This window comes from Kogia breviceps, chromosome 14, assembly GCF_026419965.1.
Source record: "Kogia breviceps isolate mKogBre1 chromosome 14, mKogBre1 haplotype 1, whole genome shotgun sequence".
Taxonomy (NCBI): Eukaryota; Metazoa; Chordata; class Mammalia; order Artiodactyla; family Physeteridae; genus Kogia; species Kogia breviceps.
Window position 1 is genome coordinate 86436678 of NC_081323.1, and position 19276 is coordinate 86455953.

At 46.9% G+C, this 19276-nt stretch overlaps 2 protein-coding genes across 3 annotated transcripts in view; both read right to left on the reverse strand.

Moving 5' to 3' along the window:
* The window catches only part of CYTH3 (cytohesin 3), a 90305-nt gene extending 72391 nt beyond the window's left edge, over positions 1 to 17914 (reverse strand). The window contains exon 1 of one of the 2 annotated variants that reach the window (XM_059036431.2): positions 17743 to 17914. In XM_059036431.2, the coding sequence (XP_058892414.1) occupies positions 17743 to 17785 (43 nt within the window). In that variant the 5' untranslated portion in view covers positions 17786 to 17914. The remainder of the gene's footprint in view (positions 1 to 17742) is intronic. The other variant, XM_067012386.1, reaches the window with a different exon arrangement.
* SMIM10L3 (small integral membrane protein 10 like 3) overlaps positions 1 to 19276 on the reverse strand; it is a 132501-nt gene that overhangs the window by 46901 nt on the left and 66324 nt on the right. The window lies entirely within an intron of this gene.

Consider the following 19276-nt stretch of genomic DNA (forward strand, 5'->3'; position numbering starts at 1 on the left):
TGAATATACTGTTATGTAAATGATGGTTCAATTCCCGGCCCCACCCCCACCCCCCCCCCGCAAAAAAAAGGCTCACTGCTGTATAACACCTTCATTAGATCAAACAGTACTTCAGGAGAACAGGGTCTCTGATACTATACAGAGCAGCAAACCAATCATTTATAAATCTAAGAAGCTACCAGATTATTCTTAAGTTTAACAAAAAAGCCCAAAACTATGAGTAAAACTGGGACAGGAGAGAAGCGAAGGAGACTAGTAGGAAGTCTCTTGCAGGGTCGTGAAAACGCTCCTTTCAGTGGGAGACAGAAAATAGTAACTTGCAGGGACCCAGGAGACTGAACTGTCCTAGTGTAAAACAGGTAAGGATTCTTCAAAATATCGTTCCTGCTGGTACAGATACAGCAGTGACCTGAGAAAGAGAACAAAACTCCCTTACATTTGTTAAGTAGTACCCATCTCTTATATCCACTGAAGTGTCACTGGTTTATGTTTCCTATAAAGTTCATACAGCCTTAAGACATTCAACGATATTTCTGTGCTAAATACTATATTTACTACTGATGCCCTGAACCACTGAAATGTAAAGAGATCATCTAAAACTAGAGTACAGAATTTCAAGGAAACCCGTCCATAACATCAAATCCAAAAACAACAGCCCGGAAGACCACTACAGAACCGCGTGATTCCTTCACAGGCAGCACTGGTCTCGATTTGCCCCCAAACAGGATGTCTGGCTACAATTAGAAGAAATCTGAGAAATGTGACCTCCTTAACATAAAAAAAGGAAAACAAAATGTTCAAGATACACAAGCATGTGAAAATCACTAGTCGTATGATAATTACATTTATCACAAAAACTGTTTCAAAACACACACGATCCATCTTCAGCTACAGGGTGATGATATGTACTTGGTCCTTGTAAGGCAGGGTTGATCAGAGATACAAAGCTTTTATAGGAATTACTTCGAAGCAGACATGCAAATATGAAGTTTAATTTTATTGAACTGCTGACTCTGTACTTACTTGCTCTCTGGTAAACGCCTAACTATGAGTTCTACCGAACAGACCTAAGCAAAGAGAACGTCGCTTTTCACAGACGCTGCCACCTCCACAGGCGTGCGGACGGGTCTTTGAGGAGTCCATGCCCCGTTGTACGAGGAGGGGAGGGCTCAGTCCTCTGGGTTCTCACAGGTTCTATTTTCTGCCCTCCCGCCCCATCCCGAAAACAACACGTCAGCCTCATGCATGTCCTCTGGTTACATGGCTGTATACCTAACACGATTAACAGGGAGAGACTAAAACACCTACTGGACTCATCACAAACAGAACGAACACTTCAGGGTGGGTCTGAAAGGGAGACTCCTGGATCAGGTCCTGCTTCTTGAATACTTCTGCAGAGTGTCATTTTTTTTCCCACCCTGCCCTTTCCTTTACTGAATTTTCATACAATGAGCTTGCTATGACCATCACCGGATATACTAACAACAACAAAGAGGTTACAGCTGGATCCTGTATGAGTCTCAGCTGCAGCTGAAGTTCAAAAACATCTAAAGCCAATAGGAAGGCGCTGAGGGAAGGGAGAAGAAAAAGACTCCTTCCTGGGAGTTAAAAAGGTCTGTTCTTCCTCCAAGGTTCTGGCAGCAAAGGCATCTCTTCTGTATTATGTAAATACAGTTTGTCTTACTAAGTTTTCCAGCTCTAAAGTTCGTTTCTTTGTAAAACCATGGCCAAATATTAACATAAAACCCTTACTGGGTTAAGCCAGATAACTAATCACCTCCATATGCGGGTAGGCCCGACCAACCACTGGGTGTATTTGCTCCAAGTTCGCCCCCGCGCATATTCCGCTGACATCTGAGCTCTTTAGTAACTCCTTTTGGTCACCAATCTAATCCACATTTACCAAAGAACAAGAAAAATGAATGGGACTTTGACCTTGAATCAAGCAGATGATTTTAACATATTTATAATTTTAAAGTGACCTTCAAGAAACCAAAGCAGTCCTCTCTTCTGTTCATATATGTAATCTAGACTATAGCATTCAAGTAATGATATTAGGCAACCAGCCTGGACTCTTTAAAAAAGTCAGTCACTGGAAAAAAAAAAATTTTTTTTTTAAGACTGAGGAGACATAACTAAATACAAGGTGTAAACCCTGATGAGAACCTAGATAGGTAAGAGAAACAGTTATAGGAGACATCTTGAGAACAGACTGGGGAAGGCAGAATTTGGACTACGTGTGAAATGATAGTATGGAATTACTATTAGTTCTCTGTAAGTATGGTAACGGTTGTGTTTCAGTAGGAGAATGTCCTTAAGGAGATGAATGCTATTTACTATTTAAGGATAGAGTGTTATACCATATGTAGCTTACTTTCAAACGGGTTAGCCAAAAACAAAGTACTACATAGTAGAGATCAGGCAAACGTGGCTAAAACGCCAGCAATCAGGTTAAAGACACACGGGTATTCACGGCACCATTTCAACTTTTCTGTAGCTCTGACCCTTTTCAATACACCGAAGCTGGAGGAGAAAAGAAACAATCCTCATACCGCCAGTCGCCCGTTACTCCTAAACCCAAACACAGAACATCTTCCAGTTCGCGCTGCCAGCGCTTCTAAGGGGGGGGCGAGGGGCTGACTATGCTGACGACAAAAGGTTCTAAACGCCGGCTGTTTACTGGGGATTTTTGATAAATTTTTCATTAAATAACTTCACTCGGGTTTTTCAATGTCCATTTTACATATGGGAAGACTGAAGCTCTAGGAGATTAAGTAATTTACCCAATCAAGGCTAGAGGTACCACAGCTGCATATATTTGCTTAGAAATACGTCAACAACAAATAACAACCAGTTCAAATGTTTAAGCAAACCTCTCTAAGAGTCTCAGATTCTCAGAACCACTAACATCAACAGCTGACTATTTTCTGCCCTGAGCTGACGAAACTGTCTGAAACATCCTTCGATGGCTGACCTGAGAGAGCAAACAGGCAAAAATTCTGAAATCTCAATTCCCAGAGATCACAAGGGGGAAGGGGGCCTCTCCACTCCCACGGGACTGAGGTTATCTGGGAAGGGGTAGCTGCGGGGTTCTCTCCGGCACGGCTCATCCCAACACAGCCCGCCAGGAGGAAGCACGGCCGAGGACAAGGAAGGCCGTCCAGCACAGCGCTGGACCATCCTGAGGCTCCCAGTTGCAACAAGTGGATGGAAGTAATGGTCTCTGAACGGAGGGGGGAGGGCAGGAGGGACATGTTTAGGGACATTAGGGGCAAAGAGCTTCAATAAAACATGCAGAAGTGGTCTCATAAAATGAAGGGTTTACACTAAAAGCCTCCCCTCTCTAGCACTGGGGGAAGATGATCAAGGTTCGTTTTACCACCTGAGCGTGGCCTTTCATCTCTAACTAGTGAAAGCTGGACTGGCCCTGACTGTCAATTTACAACTCTTTAATTAAGGAAATGGCTCTCCTGTCAAATCCTTTCCTGCAATTCCCAGTCACCGATCTGTCTCTAGACTGCTAAAACCAAGATAAAACCGCCCAAGCCAAGCTCACGTGACGAGAGAGCTTCCAGACGCGGGGAGCCAGCTGGGGCCAGCGGCCGGCCACAGAGCCAGCGGGGCTGAGGGTGTGCCCCCGATTCCGCACTGCTGGGCAGGCCTGCACCACGTTTCCAGACGCAGACTTTTCTCTCAAGAGTGCCATTCTTTTTACCCTACCTCGAATTTTCACAGGTCAAACAGAAAAGGGAGATAAGATTTCAAATGCAGAAGTAGCCAGAAGACTCCTGGAAGTCTTTGTCGTCTCTACATGCGGCAGGGTCTGCTCTTTGTCAGGATCATAACACTGCACAGGAAGGTATGAGAAAAGAAAGGCCTCAGACGCCCCTCCACTGGAGGAGGAGAAAAGGATGGAGGCCGCCTGAAGGTACCAGGGACTCAAATCCTAAAGCCAAATGTCTAAGTACTGACAGCAGCGGAGTCCAGGGGGAATATCTCGGCTTATGTTCTTTCCAGGTTAAAAAAATAATCATGTTCTGCACGTCCAGCCAAACCGCTGGGCATCTGTGAGGCATAACCACCACGAGGGCTGCCAGAGGAGCGTGGGGGACACGTGCTCCGGACGCCTCTCGTGAGCAAGGGTCTGAACACCTAAAGACCAGTCTGACCCACAGGAAGGAGGGAAGAAGGCACGTGATGTCCTTCTGTCAAAGTAAAAACATCACAGTAACAGTGTGACCAGCACACAGCTTGACCACCATTTCAAATGAAAAGGCTACGCTTTGGAAACATGTGACTTCGGGGAGGCCACAGCAGACACTCCGTGATTCCTGGGGAAACGCAACGCTTCAGAAGAACAATGATCTAGCATTAAGATTCTTGTTACACAGGCAATGAAAGGCGTCATTTTATCCTCAAGATGGTTCTTGCTCTCATGAGGGCATCACATACTGAATCAAAGTCTGCAGTCACTTGTCCTCCCACACTCGGGAAATACAGCCGCATCGTGTGAACAGGCCCAACATTTAAAAGTCACTGAAATCCTCCCATTTTCCCATACTCTAATACAAACAAAAATGAATTCATTTGCCTGTCTCAATTCAAAAAAATTTTAATCTAATTACTGAAACTTGGAAAAGGACATGCTTGATCATTTTATTTCCTCTCCGAAAAGAGCTAAAAGGAAGTCCTGTCTTCTAACAGAATATTAAATGGCCAATGCCTGCCACTTCCGATTACTGCATTTTAAAAACTATTTCTGTGTTAAAATAAATGTAGTCATGGACTTCCCTGGTGGCTCAGTGGTTAAGAATCCACCTGCCAACGCAGGGGACACGGGTTCAAGCCCTGGGTCTGGGAAGATCCCACATGCTGTGGAGCCACTAAGCCCATGTGCCACAACTACTGAGCCTGTGCTCTAGAACCCATGAGCCACAACTACTGAGCCCATGTGCCACAGCTACTGAAGCCCAAGAGCTCTAGGGCCCAAGCGCCGCAACTACCGAGCCTGTGTGCTGCAACTACTGAAGCCCACGTGCCTAGAGCCCGTGCTCCGCAACGAGAAGCCACCGCAATGAGAAGCCCGCACGCCGCAACGAAGAGTAGCCCCCGCTCGCCGCAACTAGAGAAACCCCAGGTGCAGCACTGAGGACCCAACGCAGCAAAAATAAATATATAAATAAATATTTTAAAATGATAAAAAATAAAGAAATGTAGTCAATGATGATGTGCCAAATGGAACTGTTAATGGGTTTACAAGCATGTGAAAATATATTTTGCTTTATTCAAAGTAGCAGAAAGTGTTCATCTCAAAAAGAAAGGGTAACCTAGCTCAGTTCTTAAAGGGATAAATATATACACCCGGTGAACACGTGTGGCAGAGAGAAGAGGTTTCCTCTTGGCCCTCAATGGCCAAGATGAGATCCTTATTCTTAATAAATAAGAGAATGAAACCCGTCTACCGCTCCAGCCAGTATCAGACGACCCCGCAGCCCTGGTTCCAGCCACTTCCCCTCAGCCCTGGAACAAGACAGGTATTTACAGTCACATGGGACAGGACACGTGGAGACGCGGGGGGCGGGGGGGCTCCCCAGTGGGTGAAGCCCAGCAACTCCACCAAGGGTCCATCAGATCACCCTCAGCGTGGGGGCCTGGAACTGGATGGACTTCAGGGACACCGTGAATGTAAGCTGGCTACCCACCCAGGCCCAACAAAGGCCATCGCAAGAAAAGGAACTGTTTCTTCCCTGTGTATTTTTCCAAGAAGGAAGGTACCCTTCCGAGAAGTCCCCCTGCAAACTGCCCTTCACAGCTCATTGGCCAGATTTAGCTTACACAGCCAATAAGGAAAACGGGGTTACCTTACCTGGGTTAGACCATTTAAGATTCGCTTCCTCGTGGTGATAAGGTCCCTTCACAATGGACAGATTACCTGCACCAATCAGGGTTGTTACGCAGGGGAGGCAGGGAGGATGGGTTTGTGATGGGGAGCGCACTGGCCCGCCGCAGACTCGAATTCGGCCCTACCAAAGGCCAGCCTGCGCGGCGACGGGCGACGGAGAAGTAAACCAGCCGGCCGCCCCTTCCCCTGCCGCCCCAAAACATCTAGATCCCGTTTTATGGTTTAAAATCAAGGGTTGTTATTTAAAAGTTACATTTTACAGAAAGGGAAACTTTTAAAAAATATTTTTAAAAGTCTATCAGCCACTCTGGCACTAAATTAACTATAGAAATAGCTAAACAGTGACTGTTTTAATGAAGCCTCATATTATCAAATTGTGGTTTTAAAGAACCTCCAGAATGTAAAATAAATGCAACCCAGATGTTCATGAAAAAAAAAATGAAAACAAGATTGTTTTTACTTCATAGCAACCAAATAGGTCAACCCATTTCCTCCTTCAGAGAATTCTCAGAGGACCACAAAACTCCACTCGAAGAGCATGTGTTTCATATGCATCTGTCCAAAGAAAAAGGAAGCTCTGCTGTCCAAGACAAACGGAGAACATTATATGTTCCCATGGAAGTGAATCAGAAAATTGCAGTTAGGCTGTGTCTACGTGTTGCCAAACATCTGGATGAAAACCGAAAAAAAAAAATTCACTAATTAGCTAGATATTGGGAAATACTTTTCAATCATCATTAAAATGTCTGGCTTTATAGCAAACTGCCATTTTTATTTATTAATTACAGGAATAAGTTGTTCCAAAGAAGAGTACAGTGATTAAAAATAGCCCTGCTGCAAGTTTAAGACAGGAACTTATTTCTCCCTATTTGCACAGTGCTCCTGGTGACATTAAGTCAGCAAAAAGAGTAAATCTGCTCTACCAGAGTAAATCACAAAATATTCTTAGCCAACTAAACTGACTCCGGTGAGTCTTTTCTAATATTTACGGAATAGTGAGAGATATTTACCCAAAATAAACACTTGCTGAGCTGTCGCGGTCACGTTATAAAACACTAAGGGATCCCATGTCTATTCATTCTATCATGTCGACTGGGGGGCTGACATTAACTATAAAAAGTTTATGTTTGATTAACTTCAATATCAGGATGGAGAGTCATGTATTTTCTACTCTCATTTAAATGATTTACTATCTTCCCACAAATTCAAAATATTTAATATGCTTTATGCAGCTTTTAGGATACTTTGGTAAAACCTATTTTTTCATTTCATTTCACTTCAGAAGTTTCAATAATCCTCTACTACAAACTGTTAAACCTGCTTCTCGAAGGACGTGCCAATAACCTCTAAAAAAATAATTTCTCTCTCCCAAAGTTATTTACACTAAGAGCGTGAGCGTGCAAACGGCATTACTATTCTAACTCACCTGATGAATTACTGTCGGTCCTCTATCAGAAGGACTTACTTGAGCAATGCTTTGTTGCAAAACAAACCCACATCTCCCTCCCTAAACTCCCGGCCACTCACCACGCGCCACGCTTTCCCTCTATTCTCACCACACAGCAAACTTCTAGGGAAGGGCCATGGCCCAAGTTTCTCCTTCAGCAAGGAAAAATCTCTCCCATTCACTCCTTAGGCCTCTCCAGTCTAGCCTGCTCCCCACCTTTCACCAAACTTTTTTTGTTTTGTTTTGTTTTGTGGTACGCGGGCCTATCACTGCTGTGGCCTCTCCCGTCGCGGAGCACAGGCTCCGGACGCGCAGGCTCAGCGGCCACGGCTCACGGGCCCAGCCGCTCCGCGGCACGTGGGATCTTCCCGGACCCGGGCACGAACTCGTGTCCCCTGCATCGGCAGGCGGACTCTCAACCACTGCGCCACCAGGGAAGCCCTCACCAAACTTTTTTTTTAAAGACACCAAATCCCGTAGACACTTTTCCATCCTCATTTTAGTCCATCTCTCGGGAGCATTCAGCTGAGCTGAACACTCCCTCTTCTTAAAGCGCTCCTCCCTCCTGCAACTCCACACAACCTTCAAGGTTTCCTCGACCTCACGGGTTACCCTTTCTTGGTCTCCTTTTCTGGGCTGTCTTCAGTCCTGGGATTTTTCTCCTCTCTCTCAACTCTCTCCCCTAAGTGATCTCTCACCCATTCCCATAAATTAGAAGAATTTAAATCTTCCCAATGTTTATCTCCTATCCAGACCATTCTTCTAAGCAGCAGACCACATAGCTAAGCATCTCCTACCATCTCTACCAGGACACCTCACAAAAAAGTCCGATTTTAAACACCAAAACTGAATTCCTAAGATTCTGTTTCTCAGGAAAAGCTGACCAGCTTTTGCAGACAGCCCTTCTGCCAAGAACAACTAAAAAAGCTGAGCAAATTGTAAGAAACAACTGTTTGAAGGTATCAGAGAGCTACCAACGCAGTGAGGACCTAGGATAGGAGGTCAGGATCGCAGAGAGAAGGTGGAGAGGTGAGCCCAATCATCTGAGCCACTTTTCTCCTCGAGACATTTGCCAATTCACAGCAGAAAGTCAAAGGCCAAGAAGCTAAGCAGAGACAAGTAGTTGAGAAGAGAATATGAGGTCAACAGAATCTCCAGCAGTCTGATGGGACTGGGGGGACGAAATGAGAATTCAGGGGCTGCCAAGTAGAAGAGGCCCTGGTAAACACCCCGAGCTTTCAGCTGGGACCACCAAAGCACTATACCCTGGGAGAAGGGTAAACCAGAGGGAGACCAACCCTCACAATGTTCAAGTGATTATTTCCCCACCCTAACTGCCTGCCAGAAGCCTCTCTTGAAGAAGACAGCCTCAAACTACCTCTCCAGTTTTCCATGAACATCATCTAGAATTTAATGAAAGCTTAACAGGCAATCCAGAATCAAGATCACAGACTGAAAACCAAGGGTAAAATAGACAACAGAATATATTCACAGGATGTCCAGATATTGACATTATCAGACACCAATAACTAATACAGAAATTCATTGGACAAGATGAAAAATTTTAACAAAATTGGAATCTAATAAAAGAATCAAGAACACTGAAAAAGGCAATAACTGAAATTAAGAACTCAACAGATGGGTTTAAAAGCAGATTAGATAGAGATGAAGAAAGGATTGATGCACTGGAATGTAGATCAGGAGAAAATATACAGAGTGAAGCATGGAGAGATCAAAAGGATGAGAACAGAAGAAAAGTCGACAAGATATACAGAACACAGTGAAAAGGTAATTAGTGTCCCAGAGGAGAAGAGACAGGAAATGCAGCCAAAGTAGTAAATGTAGAGATAGTGGCTAAGACTTCTCCAAATCTAATTTAAGATTAAGTCTTGTCACAGCACTACCAACAAGAAGGAGAACCACCCATCCCAATAAGAATAAATTCAAAGAAAACCACATCTGGACACTTTACAATAACACAGCTAAAAACCAAAGGCAAAGAGAAAAATCTTTTTTGTTTTAAAGGGGTGTGTGTGTATGTGTGTGTATGTGTGTGTGTGTGTGAGGGAGAGAGGGGGAGAGAGAGAGGGGGAGAGAGAGAGGGGGAGAGAGAGAGGGGGAGAGAGAGAGGGGGAAAGAGAGAGGGGGAGAGAGAGAGGGGGAGAGAGAGAGGGGGAGAGAGAGAGGGGGAGAGAGAGAGGGGGAGGGGGAGGGGGAGGGGGAGGGGGAGGGGGAGGGGGAGAGAGAGAGAGAGAGAGAGAGAGAGAGAGAGAGAGAGAGAGAGAGAGAGAGATGTGGACCATTTTTAAAGGCTTTATTTGTTACAATACTGCTTCTGTTTTATGTTTTAGTTTCTTGGCCGTGAGGCATGTGGGATCTTAGCTCCACAACCAGGAATTGAACCCGCACCCCCTGCATTGGGAGGAAAAGTCTTAACCACTGGACTGCCAGGGAAGTCCTGAGAAAAATCTTAAAAGCAGCCAAAGGGGAGGACAAAGACACACTATCTTCAATAGAACAAGACTAATACAGCTGATTTCTCAACAGAAGCAATGGAAGCCAGAAGGCAATGACTTGACACATCAAAGCACTGCAAGAAATTAACCTGCTAACCTACAACTGTATACCCAGGGAAAATGTCCTTCAAAAGTGAGGACAGGGCTTCCCTGGTGGCGCAGTGGTTGAGAGTCCGCCTGCCGACGCAGGGGACGCGGGTTCGTGGCCCGGTCCGGGAAGATGCCACGTGCCGCGGAGCGGCTGGGCCCGTGAGCCATGGCCGCTGAGCCTGCACGTCCAGAGCCTGTGCTCTGCGGCGGGAGAGGCCACAACAGTGTGAGGCCAGCGTACCGCAAAAAAAAAAAAAAAAAAAAAATGAGGACAAAATAATGACATCTTCAACAAAAAACAAATGAGCCCTCCAAATGGTTTTCTCTCAAGACTCCCCCTCTCCTGAAGCAGCACCACCCACAGTCACGTGAGCCAGAAACCTAGGAGTCATCTCTGATTCCTGCAGTTCCTTCGCCTTTAACCTCCCAGCTATCACTATGCCCATTTGATCTTCCAAAATACATCTAGCAAAGCAATGCAAGTTATAACAGTACATCATTTCTTACCCAGAAGACAGGCAAACATTTAAAAGTCTGACAAATGCCAAGAGCTGATAACGACACTGGTAAAACACCTAGTGAGAAAGCAACCTGCCAGCATCTGGTGAAACAGAAAGCACACCTATAACCCAGAACTGCGATTCAAGAGATACTCAAGAGAAACTTTCACAGTTTGTAAAAGGGGAGGAGCCTTGGTATTCTTTGCAACAATGTAAAATCAACGTAACAGTCCAAGGCAGGACAAGAAGAATAAAATGTTATGGCAGTCAAAAGAAACAAACAGGGTCTCTACATAATAATGTGGATAACCTCAAACACGGGCTGCAGAACATTACACACAGTATGATGCCATTTTTTGATAATTTTTTAAACAAACCGAAAAGAGATCCATATATTGCTTAGACACACACACACACACACACACACACACACACACACACACACACACTCCAGCATGAAACCTATTCCAGAGGGCCCACATCACATTCATCGTGGTTGCCTTTAGGAAACACAAAGGAAAGGAAGGGGAACAGGACCAGAACTGCTCGACAGGAGCGAGCTCCACTTTGCGCAGTACTTATTAACAGGTATTTACTGAAGGCCTATTCCACACGACGTCTCAGGTCTTGGAGACACAGCAGTGGTTAAAAGCAGATGCTGCAGAACTTACATTCTACGAGGGAAGAGACGAACGATGAACCAGGTATGCAGCAGGTGCGGGGCGCCAAGAGGAACAATGAGGCTGGGAAAGGGGACAGAGGGTGCTACTTGAGACAGGCTGGCGGAGGCAGGCCTCTGTGGCAGGGAGACGTGCGAGCAGAGGCCTGAAGGGAGCAAGCAAGCGCACACGCAGATACCTCAGGGGAACCCGCCGCGGGCAGAGCAAGTGCAAAGGCGCGGAGTCAGGGCAGCGCTTGGCAAGTTCACGGAACAGCAAGGAGGCCAGCGTGGTGACAAAGTGAGGGAAAATATCAGAGACCACAGGGGACTAGAGCAGGGGCAAGGACAGCCCCAAGGTGAGAACGTTTTTTAATGTTTTTAAAGGGTTATCAAGAAGAAGAGTTTGTGAGAGCCCAAGTGTGGCCCACACGTCTGAGAACGCCTGCCGTCGGGCCTTCTGACGACGGGAAAAGCGCGTACGCCCCTGGCCTAGCGCAAAGGGACCCACCACTGCAGGCAGCACGGGGCTCTGAGCGCACCAAGGACGGGGCGACACGACCTCTGCTTCGGAGAGGCTGCTCTGGCTGCCGCGTGGACCGGGGCGGCGGCGACGAGAACGCTGGCGGCCGAGGCAAAGGCAGTGGAAGCCCGCGCCAAAGTCTGCGCCTGAGCGACGGCCGGAACGACGCTGCCAGGCCCTAGGACGGAGACGCGGACCCGAGACGCTTTCATTAGTTTTTGTAAAGATCTTAAACGATGGGACAGAACATTAACAGCTACGACATGGACTCTGAGTAACGGGGACGTGTGTTTCCCTGCTTTCTGCGCTCTTCCGTGAGTCTGTGTACAGGCTTGCCCTACACCCATCTCGCCCCCGCGACTCCCGCCCGAATCCCTCCTCACCGGCGCCTATGCCCACGTCCTCTCTTCCCCTCCTCCACTCCCGTTCCCCACTCGGGATCCCAGGACACTCTTCTTCCGAGGCAGAGTGCCCAACGCTTAAGCACGTGGCCCCTGCGGCTAAGACGCCCGGGCGCAAAGCCCCGCCCCGCCACTTACTAGCCGGAAGCTACTCGGCTTCCCCGGGCCTCCGCTGTCCACTGTCGTCCGTAAATGGCGCTCCTGTTAAGCACCTAACAGGGTTATTGCGAAAAGTAAATAGGTTAAGATCGGTAAAGCGGGCGGGGCGGAACTGGACGCGGAGACCATTGTGTAAATATTAGCTACAACTACTTAAACATAAATCAAATGTCACCCCCGGTTTAAAACCCTTCATTGGCTTCACACACTTAGAATAAAATGTAAATTCCTTACCTACGCGAACTGCCTGAAGCGTGCCAGTCCACTGCTGGCTCAGACCACACACATGCTTTCGGCCCTCTGGAGGCGCTCCGCTGCCCCAAGCCCCGGGCCCAGCCTCTGCCTGGTCCTCGACCCCTTTAGGTCACACCTGAAAGAGTTTTCCCTCCAAGAGGCCTCCCCTGGCTACGGGCCCTACCAACCCCTCCGGCCACAGGCCCCCAACTCTCCCCTCAACCCCTTGTTGATTTCCTTTCACACATCAGCATCATCTGCAATGACTTTATACATCTGTTTACATTTTTCTTCAGTCTCCCGTCTAAACAAAAGCTCCAGGAACGCAGGAAATTCATCTGCTTTATTCACTGTATTCACCCTTCGGCCAAGCACAGGACCTGGCATTTGGTCGTGATGCTATCAATATTTGTTGAATAAATAAATATTCTAGAAAACAATATGCTCTAAGCATACCCTAAAAGCACCTATCATGTCACTTTTTAAACATTCAAAAGAAAGCAGTTAATTTCCTAGGCAGACTGAAAAAATAAGTGATTTATTTTATCACTTTCTACATGTTCCATTGATTTTTTAATGTACAAAAACTCCAAAAATATCGAATCACTTTGTTGTACACCTAAAACTAACATAACATTGTAAATCAACTATAATTCAATTTTTAAAATTCTCTCACAAAGGGTGTTTTCTTCCTAGCATACTATTTTTCTGTGAAACTGGTTTCCAGTTTGGGAAACAGTGGAGACGGACAAGCTTTTCTGAATTGCAAAATATAAGAAGGCGTAGAGCGAAGTTTCCCGGCACTGACATTCCCCATCTGCTCGGTTCCCATCACCCTCCCCAACAGGTAACCATTGTTATTAGTTCCTCGCTTAGCCTTCCTGAGAATTTTCACGCATATGCAACCACTTCCTTTTTTTCTTTTTAACAGAAATGGTAACAAACGGTGCACACTTGCCTACTCTTTGCTTCTGTAACTTAGTCAAACATTTTGGAAACCTCTGCCTATTGGTTCATAAGGAGCCTCCTCATTCCTTTATACAGCCTCACGACTTCAATCGCCAGGGTACCTAACGTGCAGTGAACACTCGGGTTATTCTCCATCTTTTACTATTACAAACAAGGCAGTGAATAATCTTGTACCTATGGTATCTCATGCATGTAAAAATATACCTACACGTTAAATTCCTAGAACTGGTATTGCTGTGTCAAAGGACGTACATGCTTGTAATTTTAAAAGCTGCTGCCCAGGGCACCTGTATCTATCGGGTTCCAACCAGAGAAACAGAAGGCCCTCAAGGAGTTGAAGTAGAGGGAATTTTAAACAAGGAATTGGTTACACATACAATAGAAAAGCCGAGAATCATACAGGCAATGGTAAGACAATGCAGAGATTAGCAAGAGGAACAAGCTGCTAGCACCTCTAAACTGGAGGGTCACAGGGAGGAGGTCCTTCCAAAGCTCAGGGGCTCCGTCCGTCAACAGGCAGGAGCTGGAGCCAAAAGGAGACCGACCGCCAGACACAAGGCTGAAGGCAGAATGCGAGCAAAGACGATAACCTGGCCTCTCCCTTCCTCCTGCCATCCAATCACCCACCAGCGGCTCCCACTGGCCACACCCAGCCCCAAGCCAGCAGACCCAGGCTCTGGGAAATGTCCCTCTGCAGGCGAAGGGCAAGCAATGGATCCAAGCCAACCAAGCACAGGCTGGCGCAGCCTCCTTAAGAGTGGTAACTAATTTACACTCCTATCGCCCACAGGTGGTTTCGAATGTAGGGGTTATCGCTTGCCTGACAGGCAAGATCTGGGATCTCAGCCTGGCCTTAACTTATATTAACTTTATTGGGTTAGGTGGAGCAGCCTTCCACCTGAAGCACAGGCTTCCATCTCATCTATGCTGATTGGGGTAAGGGGTGACGGGGGTGCAGGAGGGAGGGGAAATCAGTACAGTTTTTCACCTCATCTGCCACAGATGGTCCAGGAAGTTCAATCACACAGACTCCCAAACTGAGCATCAGGATGGTGGCAATGAACCAAACTAGCCAGTCACCTTCCAAGTAGAGACATATCTCAAGAACTGGTCTAGAAAAACTGAAAGGCAACAAGGCCCCAAAGGAATGAAAGATACCTTAACTACACTCAGCACACATTATAAAGAACAGTGTGTTCTTGTAATCTAGTACCCCCCATGTGTTCCTCCTTAGAACTGCCTTCCAGCCATTCCTACCACCACCCTCTCTCCTTATCCTGCAGTTACAGAACAAACAGTAATCCCCTGGACAAAAACTTAAAAGTATCAAAACAGCAAGTAGGAATCATTTTTTGAAATCTTCTAACCCGACCAACACATTAGCAAAAAAGATATTTTAATTCTTTTGCCCCTGGCATAACTACTGTTTGAATAGATTATTTACCCTCTCTGGTAAACAAGCTGAAAACTGACGTCCCCATATACAGTCCAAAGTTCTGTACCACACTCTAAAAATATACCCAAAAAAGTTATGTTTTGCAAATGACTGGCAAGTGAAACTATTCTCTTTCAAAGGACTGAGCTTTATTTTTAAAAACATGAATTTTAAAGCAAAGCATTTTTAGAAATCTAAATGGTGATAAAAACTAATGAACCATAAAAAGGTATGTTAACTTCAAAACCTCCATCAATCAAGAGTTAAACATAAGCACACCAAATTTATAGGACAAGCACTATTGTGACTCTTCTTTCAAAACTCTTAAGATTTCCATCTATTCAAAAACACACTTACTCTAAGAATGCCAAACATATTTTAAAGTGTCTTCCATAAGGCAAAGAAGAAAGAATTTAATAAACCATATCAATAAAGCTTAATGAGGCAGGGACATTTTAGTAGATAATCAATAAATATCTGTTCATTGTTGACTGTTCCAGTGAAGTGAATTAAACGATACTTTAAAAACAATCATACCCTTTTTCCCACTGCAGGGTAATTTTTTTTTTTTGAAGAGATGATTTTATATAATTTCAAACATTCAGAAAAGTTCCAAGAATTGTACAAAAAATACCAATATACCCTTGACCCAGATACACCAAGTATTTACAGTTTGCCCTATGTTTATCCTTCTGTCTCCCTCTATTTTTTTCACGTGTGTGTAAACTTTTTTTCTGAACCATTTGAGAGTAAGCTGAGGCACTGTACTTCTTTATACCTTAATAATTCAGTGTGTATTTCCTAAGAAAAGGAATATTTTCTCTTTTTTATTATCAAAACACAGAAATTTAATATTGATACAATACCATTAACTGATCTATTGCCTGTTCAAATTTTATCAATTGTCTTATTAGGGTAAATTTTTAAAGTTTTTTTTTTTTCCCAAATTTGAAAGTAATATACATCATTCCACAAACTTGGAAAATATAAAAACCGAGAAAATAAAACATCCATAATATCAGCAGTTTTTACATTGTTTAGACCATAATATATACAACTGCTTATTTTTAATGGTTGTAAAATATTTCATCCGGTCAACTCCCCATAATTTACCTCACCAGTCTCCTATTAGGCACTGTAGTTTCCAATTTTCTATTATAAATAGCGTTAATGCACAACTCCTGTGCATGAGTTGTTGTTTTTTTTTTTTTTTAAATCTCAGGATTGTATTCCCAGAAGAGCTATATTAGCCCAAAGAAAGTCTTGATACTTGGGAGATGTAATACTATCCTTCGCTATAGTATTCAAGATCTATACTGGCTTCCTTTTTTCATCTTTATACCTGCTTTTACGTAAACTTCAAGTTTTCTACATTCCTTAACGTACAGAGTCCAAAACTCCTTCAAATGAAATCGCCAAGCCAGCCAGCTGCCTGGGCTCGAATGTCAAACGTTTAAATATTACAGTTGTTTGTCTTTGTTTTCTAAAAAGGAGACACTTGCCTGCCGGTGCCGTTACCCCAACTGTGAGAGGCAGGAAGCACCGCGTGCACGGAGAATCCATCACTTACATCCTTTAGACATCAGCCCGGCTGCAGGAGGGCGTGCACCTGGGCTCCTCCGTTCCACAGAACTTTCCGTCAGGAACAAAACACCCACTCGGTGCCACAGTGCTACCCCTAGCTTCAACGATGAGAAGTGAACTCGACAAATGCCAGCATTCGGGCGGACTTCCCCCCATCCCAGCCCCACCGCTTCTTGGGGCGCAAACATTGCCCCCGGAGCAGCACTTAAATGCTAGAAGGCACCTTGATTAACCACTTCATCCTGAAGCTTTCAACACTGCTGCTGCTTCTTACACGCAGCTGCTCCGCAGCCTGTAATTAAGATTTTTTTTTTTCCAAAACGCTCCCTTATTACAAGGGATTCTGATGATTCCGTCTGTCAGCATAAAGGAGATCTTTAGCAAAAACATAGAGAGATCCTTAACTTTGGGTGTTCCTGCAAAACAGGGGTATTAACCCTTTGCTTCCCAAGCCAACGACGCACTCTTATCCACAGACACTACACAGACACGTTGTTCGCTTTTAAAGGCGTAATTCGCATCATGACACAACAGTAATCTGTATTCCACTAAATAATTTACAACAAACGCGAATCTTCTAGCAAGAGGTGACCGAGAGTCAGACGGACAGCTTGGTTTTCTGGTCTCACCTCCGGGCGGGCTGCAGCTCCTGACTCCGACCCCTCGGCTCCTCTGACTTTTTTAAAATTTATTTTTGGCTCACTCCGTAACGTTCACCTATTTCATAAAATGCATGCGCTCTAGCTGCCCCCTCCTCATTTAACGACCCCACTGACCACTTCTGACCTAAAGCCAAGAAAACTGTCACGACGTTCAACCCTCTCCCCCCAGCCGCCCTTCTTGGACCCGGAGGATCCCCAATTCAAAACTTTGCCCTCCCGGTTTCCCGTGGACTCCCCGCTTCCCACCACCTGAGGGAAGACGCGGGGAGGGTCGTCACCAGCGGTTGGGCTCCGGAGGGCGTGGACGCCCTTGGCGACCAGAGGCGGAGAAGGTCGCCCCCAAGGTCCCCCGCCTGGGGAGAGCGACCCCCGAACCCGAGCCTCCGGGAGGCCCCGGCCGGCGGGCAGCCCCGGCCTCGTCCCGGACCCTCGCCCGGGCTCCGCAACGACCCCGCCGGCCCCCGCCTCGGGGCCCCCGGACCCCCGCCTCGGGCCCCGGGCCCGGCGCGCGCCGCGGGCCTCGGCGGTCGCCAGTCGGCACCGTCGCTGCCCAGACCCGGTCTTCTCAGGCAGACCCGGACCGCCGTCCCCGCTCCGGTCCGGCGCGTCCGCGACCCCCGCCCCAGGCCGCCAGCCGCGCCGGCCACACCTCCGACACTCACCGCCGCCGCCCTCGCCGCCGCCGCCGCCGCCGTCTTCGTCCATCTTGAGGCCGCTCCCGCAGCCGGCGAGCCCGGGACCGGCGGACGAGGGGCCGCGGGTGCGGAGCGCGCGGGCGGCCGTGCGGCTCCAGCAGCGCGCGGACCCGGTCGCTGCCCGGGCCTCCTCCCGCGGGGCGGGGCGCTCGCCGCTCGGCGCCGCCGTCACGTGGCGCGAAGGCCCCGCCCCCGGCTGCGATGGGCGTGGCCCGAGGCCGCGCGGCCCCGCCCGCGGGAACCCGCCCGGACCCCTCGTGAACGCGCTCGGCACCGCCCGGAGCCCCGCGAGGGTGAGAGGGGACCCTCCGGGGGCGAAGCGGGCGTGCACACCCGGCCCCGCCCCGCCTTCGAGCAGCCTTGGGACGGACGTGGGGTCCGGGACAGGCGAACGCCCAGTCTACAAAACCCGGCGGCGGGTGGTCCTCCTCGCACGTGCACCCAGGGAAAAAAGATCAAGAAACGTATTTAAAAGTCAAGCCTTCGCCCTTCGGCCCGAGAAATTTTACAGTAATTCTAGCCTTCCCGCTTTCTGGTGTAGAATGGAGGCTCTCCTTTCCTGGAGATGCGTGCACTTCAATAAAGTGTAAAGCTTGTAAATAAACGTTATCATGAGGTTGGAACCGAATCCCCAGCCGGCACACCTGGGGCCCACCCTCAGAGGGCTTTGTAGGGTTGGTCCGTCTGGCCCCAGTTGCTCCTGCGCTTTCTCTCCCGTCTCCCTTGGAAAGCTGCCAGCTGCCCTGGATTTATGATGCAGAAGGAGCTCTGAATTCAATTTCCCCTGGGCACAGACGGGGTCCTCAGCACAGGCCTCCTGGGCAGAAGGCCTCAGCTTGCCCCTGCTCCATATCTTCCCCGGATCTCCTTTCCCACTCCACATCTTGCTTCCAGTAACTCCTCCTGAACCATTGAATGGGGCCCCTCCCAAGCTTTTCTGTTCAATTTGCTGGAACTAAATTGCATTAAAGAAAAGGAAACATTGTAATGGAGGAGATAATTCATCTCTAATATAATTTTCCAGCAAGTGTTTTATATTTACAGATGGCCCATTGAGTTGAAGGAACTTTCTGCTGTCATTTATCAAAATGGACATTTTTCACTTTTTTGTTCAAGGTTGTGGGATGATTCCAAAGAGTGCAATCTCCTAATAATCTCAAAAATTAAACACCCAGCATTCTAATGCTGCTTAAGCCTCCCGGCACACTTCTGGGTAACATAAGACCTGCCACAGCTTATATGACAAATATACAACAGAAAAGGGGTCTAGGCATCAGGTGATGTAGGTTTGCATCCCAGCCCACAGACTTGGCTTCCTGGTCTTGTTCCTGTTGGCTCGGTTATCTTGGAGATAACAGCGTAGTTACTGAGAAAAATGACAGCATACTTTGAACTTGATAATGTGACATGTGGAGCTTTGAACTCAGTGATACTATCAATTTTAAGTGCTTTTAAATGTCAACTCCTAATTCTTTAGGTTTCTTAGAGTGTGATCCATAGA